This window comes from Sapajus apella, unplaced genomic scaffold (assembly GCF_009761245.1).
Source record: "Sapajus apella isolate SASKATOON/1434 unplaced genomic scaffold, GSC_monkey_1.0 scaffold133, whole genome shotgun sequence".
Taxonomy (NCBI): domain Eukaryota; kingdom Metazoa; phylum Chordata; class Mammalia; order Primates; family Cebidae; genus Sapajus; species Sapajus apella.
The window spans coordinates 342,905-349,961 of NW_022437073.1; the positions used below are offsets into that span (position 1 = coordinate 342,905).

At 32.8% G+C, this 7,057-nt stretch overlaps 1 protein-coding gene across 8 annotated transcripts in view; it reads left to right on the forward strand.

Annotated features, from left to right (window-relative positions):
- Positions 1 to 6,290, forward strand: part of AGL (amylo-alpha-1, 6-glucosidase, 4-alpha-glucanotransferase) — a 69,692-nt gene extending 63,402 nt beyond the window's left edge. For 4 of the 8 annotated variants that reach the window (XM_032262910.1, XM_032262911.1, XM_032262909.1 and 1 more), the window contains 2 exons: positions 1,359 to 1,466; positions 3,797 to 6,290. In XM_032262910.1, coding sequence (XP_032118801.1) covers positions 1,359 to 1,466; positions 3,797 to 3,914 — 226 coding nt within the window. In that variant the 3' untranslated portion in view covers positions 3,915 to 6,290. Of the gene's footprint in view, positions 1 to 1,321; positions 1,467 to 3,796 lie in introns of those variants that run through there. The other 4 variants (XM_032262913.1, XM_032262912.1, XM_032262914.1 and 1 more) reach the window with 2 other exon arrangements.
- The last annotated feature ends 767 nt before the right edge of the window (positions 6,291 to 7,057 follow it).

Below are 7,057 nucleotides of genomic sequence, written 5' to 3' on the forward strand. Positions count from 1 at the left end.
TCCAGTGATATACCATTTCAAGTAAGGTATAAAGAACCCTAAAATAGTATAGTTTCATTTTTCCCCTCCAGGCCTGTGTGCTATTATCATCATCCATTTTGCTTTTATATGTATTATAACCCTCATACTACATGGTTACTACTTTTGTTTAGGCAGTCAGTTATTTTTTAATGATATTTAAATAATACAGGAAAAAAGTCTAATTACTCTTATGGTTGCCATTTTCAGTGCTCTTCATATTTTCATGATATTCTGTATTTCCATCTAGTATTATTTTCCTTCTACCTGAAGGACTTTCTCCATCATGTCTTGTAGTGTATTTTTCCTCATGATGAATTCTTTCAATTCGTGTAAGTGTAAAACATCTGTGTTTTGCCTTCATTTTAAAGATATTTTCACTGTGTATAGAATTCAAAGTTAAGATTTTTCTCTTTCATACTTTAAGGTGGTTACATTGTTTTGACAAGAAATCTGCTATCATTTTTATGTCTAACCTACCATCACATCCATCCTCGTGTTTTTCACTTCACATATTGTAGTTTTCATTTCTCGAAGTTTTATCTGGGTCATTTTATATCTTCTATGTATCTGTTTAATGTTTTGAACATACGGAATATAATTACATTGGCTCTTTTAATATCCTTGTCTGCTCATTCGTTTCTGGGTTGCTTTTGCTTGTGATTATTCTCTTTATTATGGGTCATATCATCCTGCTTCTTTGCTTGGTAGTGTTTGTTTTTTGATTTTTGGAGAGACAGGGGTCTTGCTATCTTGCCCAGGCTGGTTTCAAACTCCTAGGCTCAAGCAATCCTTCCACCTCGGCCTCCTGAAGTGCTGAGATTACAAGCATGAGCCACCACACCCAGCCATTTGCCTGGTCATTTTTTATCAGATGCCAGACGTGAAATGTACCTTGTTGGGTGCTAGATTTTTGATGTTTCCGTAAATGTTTTTGAGCTTTGTTTTGGAATGCAGTGAAATTACTTGGAAACAATTTGATCTTTTCAGGTCTTGATTTTAAGCTTGTTAGACCTGACCAGAATAGCATGTGGTCTAGGAATAATTATTCTCCATTAGTGAATTAAGACCCATTGTGTTCTCTACCCTGTATCCCGAAAATTATGACGTTTTCAAATCTGGCTGGTGTGAACAAGCAAGTGTTCCCAATTCTGTATGAGTGCCAGGTACTGCTTCTTCTCATCCTTTCAGATGGCTCTTTTCTTGTCCTTTGGTAGTTTCCTCTTGTAAATTTACTGATTGGTACACTATAGATACTTGAGTGGGACCCTCTGCATATCTTCAGAGTTCTTTCTTTGTACAGCTCCCTCCTCTCTAGTACTCTGTCCTGCAAATTGTAGCTGCTTTATAGTGTTCCTGGATTCTCAGTTCAACTCAAGGAAGTCTGCCAGGCTCCACCTGTGTTCCCCCTCTCTGTGCCAAATCCTGGAAACTCTCAAGGCAGTAAGGTATGGTAATCATAGGGTTTGCTTCATTTGTCTCTCATTCCTCATGGATCACTATTTGTTGCCTAATGTCTAACATCTTAAATTATTACTTTGTCCAGTTCTTCAGTTGTATCAGACAGGAGGGAAATTCTGTCATCCTGTTTGTCACATATGGAAGTCCTTCCTTGCTTTATGGCGCAGCAATATATTCAAGACTTATGTTTTGCTTTCACTACCCCAGCCTGGAATCAGGCTATTCTCTAAGGAGCCCTTGTTCTTTATAGTGAAAAATGTTATTTAGAAGCCAGATCTGAGCACATGGTGTATTGATTATTACTATGCCCCCCAGTAGATAGGGCTAAGAAATATATGATAATACGTAAACATAAATACATACACACATATCAGGTACACGTATTCAGTGTATCCTGTCTATATGTGTTGAAAACCTGAGTTAACACCAGTTTCAATCTAATGCTCAGTGTTTAATTCTATATTTCTCCCTTTCCATATTTGTAATTCCCTTTTCCAACAGTGAATAACCAACTTCCCACACTGGGCTATCAGTACCACATAGAGTCTGCTCACCCAGTTTGGGCCTGATACCCCACACTAAGCCACCTCCATGTGTGGAGCCCTCCTGGCACCACTTGGGTTCTGACTACCCACTCTGGACCACTCTCACCCTTGGTGAACTCCCGCTTCATACATCTTGGACTCTAACATCCTGCTGCAGTTCCATACTACCTGTTACCCTTTCCTCTCCATTTGTGGTTACCAACCTGAAGTCCTACCTAATGACTTCAGGATGAATTTTTCAGGAAAGCAAGAGAAAGGAAACTTCCTTATATTTATATGGATACATTCCATGTCCTAGTGTCCAAGTTTAATTATGGGCAGCATATTCATGGTTTTGTAAACTCATTTTGTTTCTTAATTTTGGTGGTCTGTTAGTTTGCTAGAGCTGCAATAACAAAACACTACAAACTGAGTGACTTAAATAATAGAAATTGTTAAACAGTAGAATATTGTCTAACTGTTCGGGACACCAGAAATCTGAAAAATCAAGGCACGGGCAGAGCCATGCTCCCTCTAAAGGTATTAGGGAAAGATATCTTCCAGTCCTCTCTCCTAGCTGCGGATAATCCTGTGGCTTGTGGCAGCAAAACTCCAATCTTCATGTGACATTATCTTAACTAATTACATCTACAATGACCTGATTTTCAAACAGTTCACATTCTGAAATACTGGGGTTTAGGACTTCAACATACAAATTCTGTGGAGATACAATTCACACATTACAGATATGCAGATATCCAACTTCAGCAATTTGGCATTTTACTCTAAAGTAGCTTAAATACTTGGAAACATATATTTTCTACATTTTCCATGTTTCTATGACAGTTTTTTAAATATGGTACCTAGCTGATATTAGTTATTATCCAAAATACTCTTATTTTACCTAATGGAATTATTTTTTCCTATTTTTACTATGAAATATTTGATGCCCACTGAAGCGTGTATGTAATATAGCCCTGAGTTACAAACCATAATAATGAAATAAATGTATTCCCACAATCCAACTTAAAAATGAAACATTACAGATTTCTGTATTTTTAAAATTTGTGTTTCATTTTTAAGGGATTACATTGAAATTAAGAATAAATTTGATATGCTAACATCACTGTGCTCTGATAGGGAGGGCTGGAACAAGTTATTTAACTTCTATAAATCTCTCTTCCCTCTCTATAGATAGGAATACATATGGTACCTACCTTATTGGGTTACTGTGAACATTAAATGAAATAACATACATAAAGCACTTAGCATGGAACATGAATACATAATAAATAATAAACTTATTATTCAGTGAATGAGAAATTAATTGGCATTTTTTAAGTAGCAAGTACTCTGGAATGGCATTTTCCCCCCAATTATAGTTCTTAGTGTTTCTTCATTACTTTTAGTTTTATAGTTTTATCAAGATCACATATAACATATCTGCATAATTATAATTTGAGTCTCATAAACTTACTCCAAAAGAAATAAAATTATCCCTGACAGAGTATTTATCTCTATATTTATATATAGCTGGTAATGGTAGTTTTTTCTATGTTTTTAATACATAAAGGGATTCCTTGTATTTAAAAGTCTTAAATTCCAAAGATGGAATGTCAAAGAATAATTTCAGTCTCAATTCATTTGTGTGTCTTTAAGATGTTATGTTTTTTTGTAGCAAATGACTACATATGATTGTTTTCTATAAATAGAAGGCAAAAATCACCAGGTCTTTCCTATTTTATTAATATGTATTAGATTATGTCTTTGTAAAATGTCTTTCTTTCATTCAGATCCCCTTGGAAAGGACTTCCAGAACTGACCAATGAGAATGCCCAGTACTGTCCTTTCAGCTGTGAAACACAAGCCTGGTCAATTGCTACTATTCTTGAGACACTATACGATTTATAGTTGATTACAGATATTATGTATGCCATTACTCGTATTATAGAATGCAAGGTCATCATATGTAAATGCTTTATATGCACAGGCTCAAGTCATTTAAAAAATCTCATTTATTATAATATTGATGCTCAATTAGGGAAGCTTGTAAAAGCATTGATTTTTTTTTAACGTACAGAAGTAGGTTTCAATTTGAATCAGAAAGAAATATAATTACCAATGAAATGTGTTTGAGTTCCATAAGAATTCTTCAAATGCCTAGAAATCCAGAGTTTGAAAAAGAAAAATCATGTAATCTTCTATTTGTACATAAATGAAAATGAAATATGAAAACATAATGAAAGAAATGGAAAGATAGCTTTTAATTGTGGCATATATAATCTTCAGTAACATATACTGAATAGGCTGTGGTTCATTAATGTTATCAACATTTACTATAGTATTCTTAGTACAATACTCTCTGCATTTAATAAGTAATAAATGGTGAATTATAGAAGTTTCCACCTACAATATATGTTCATAAGTGGAGCACAGATGTTCAAACTATGCTTCCATTTTTTTTCACTGTTATATTAATTTTTGTGTAATATAATGAATGCCAACAGTGTATTTTATATGATTTACTTATATGGGGAAACATGCAAAGCATTAGGAAATATATTTCCTAAAAACAATTGTATAAAATTAGTATTGAGTTCCAGTTTACTGTTATAAGATAGCTTACATTTTCAAAATGGATATTGTTGGTCATATTTCTAGAACATTGAAGAAAAAAGAATGTTATGTTAGTTTTCTAAAACTCAACTATCTTTAGTTCATGTACAAAAATCTATTGCTAGATCCTAAGAGATACTGATTTCCTATTAACCCAAAACCTACATTGACAAGTTTAACATTGAGAAGAATCTTAATAAAAATATGGACATGAATTCAGTAGATATCTTAGATTCAATAAAATCATTGGAAGTTTTTCACATTAATTTTTTAAGATACCTTAAAAACCTCAAAGCCATAAAAGGAAAAAGGATTTTAACATTTACATGAGTTAACATTTTTTAATAGAACTTATTTCTGAGTTAGAATTTTTTTACTGTTTTTGTCTTAAGAAAACACTTAAATTCGATCATTATGCATTCAAGGTGGAAGAAGTAGTTGCGAGAATTCTTTCATTGCTATATAATATTCAGTGGCTCATTTATAGCTAATAAAATAATGGTACTTTAAAATAATGCTACTTTAAAAGTAGCACTTTTTAAAAGTTAGTTTAGAGGTTACATACCCAAAACCTTAACTATGACTAACAAGTAAAACTAAGGAAGGAAACCAGCAAACTAAAATTTCTGGGCAGCCAAAACACATAAATGCCTCAGATGTCAAATACTCATGCTTGAAAGCTCATGTAATTTACTTTAAGATTGTCTGCCTACTCTTCTTCAAAGCTGATTTTGCTTTAGAAATAGTTTTAACTAGCTTAGTTTTTTGGTTTCCAAAACTAAAGCAGATTAAATCCTACAGATTGAAGGACAGTTGTGACAGTAATTTGACCACTATCTATAAACACATTTGTTTCCAAATTTCCCTTTCTTTTTCAGTTCCTTCCTAGCTCAGTGTATAACCTTTTCTAAACTGTGCAAGTAAAAGCAATGACTTTCCTTGAGAGAACCATTAGTTCATCAAAGGTGTATGTAATTTTGTTGTTCTACCCTAACTTTGATATTAAGGGAGGTAAGAAAGGTAACAGAAAAACAGCATATTTAACCAAAGCAAGAAGTAATGACTGACAGTTAAATGTGACCAAAAAAAATTAAAAGTTCAGAATTTTTTTAATGTAGCCATTTTGGGTTATCTCTAGTAAGACAAATACCCATGTTGGTAAATTTTTAGGATATTGTGTTGCACTAGAAAACTAAGTGGTTCATATTCCTAATGAGGAATATTAATGAAAGAACATTGTTATATTCTGCATGGTATATTTTAAAGTTTAAGAAAGCATGTTAAACATTATTTCCTCTATAATAGTTAAAATACAGAATTAGATTTTTAAAAGGTGTCATTTGACTAAAGAATATTTAGGTAGAATGCTTCATACTTGAGTGATGCTGGATAAGGTATTATTATATTTCAGCAATGGACTATGCCTCGGTTTTTCACTGATCAAAATCAAAATTACTCTTTAACATGAGAAATGAATTTGCCAGTTTAATATGCTGTGGTATTTTAATAAGTTTTCAAAGATAATTGGTAAAACATGAAACTGGTCATATTTATCAATATTGTAACGTGAATTATAATCAATTTCTGATATGTCTTGAACTACTCTGTCTAGTGGGCAAATGTCATTGTTATCTTTGTGTGTTAAGAAAATAAAAATATTTTCTAAAGGTCTATATTTTGCTTTTATTCATAGCCATTGCACCCAGCTAATTATTTATTTTCATTTATCTTTTATTTTGTAGAGACAGGATTCTACACTATGTTCCATAGGTTGGTCTTGACCTCCTGGCCTCAAGTGATCCTCCTGCCTCAGCCTCCCAGAGGCAATTAATTTGTCAATGCTGACCATAGCCATTTATTCATTGGTTGCCTGCTTTAGGTGCTTACCTTTTTGCAGGATGTGTGGAGGCAGAGAGGAGGAAGAATTTTAGACTGTTTGGATTATTTTATTAGCCATGAAATTAGGAGCAAAATCAACTTCCAATGTATAAATCTGTTAGAAACTATATACTTTTTTCTGCTGACAGTGGGCCTCCTAGAAAAATTAAAATAAATTTAAAAATAAAGAAGCTGTCCACTTTCCTGGTATTTCTTGAAACTTTTACTTAAGTATGAATTTTTTAATTTACCTTTGATCAACTTACTAACTAAACACTACAGGCCAGAATATACGTGCCTCCTAAAGTACCCCAATTTTTTTTTTTTTTTTTTGCTTTTCATTGTATTACTGAATAATATACATATTTATAGAAAATCATCTAAGGACCAAAATTGATCAGTTTGGTCTTTGTATTAGTTACTGTTGGTTTAATTTTATTGCAGATAAGTATATCTTCATCTTCAGATAAAAGATATTAACCTAAAAATCCAAACCTGTAACTACCACAGCAAACTTGCCAAATTTACTTACATAGAACCTCAATGTGCCAATATAATAA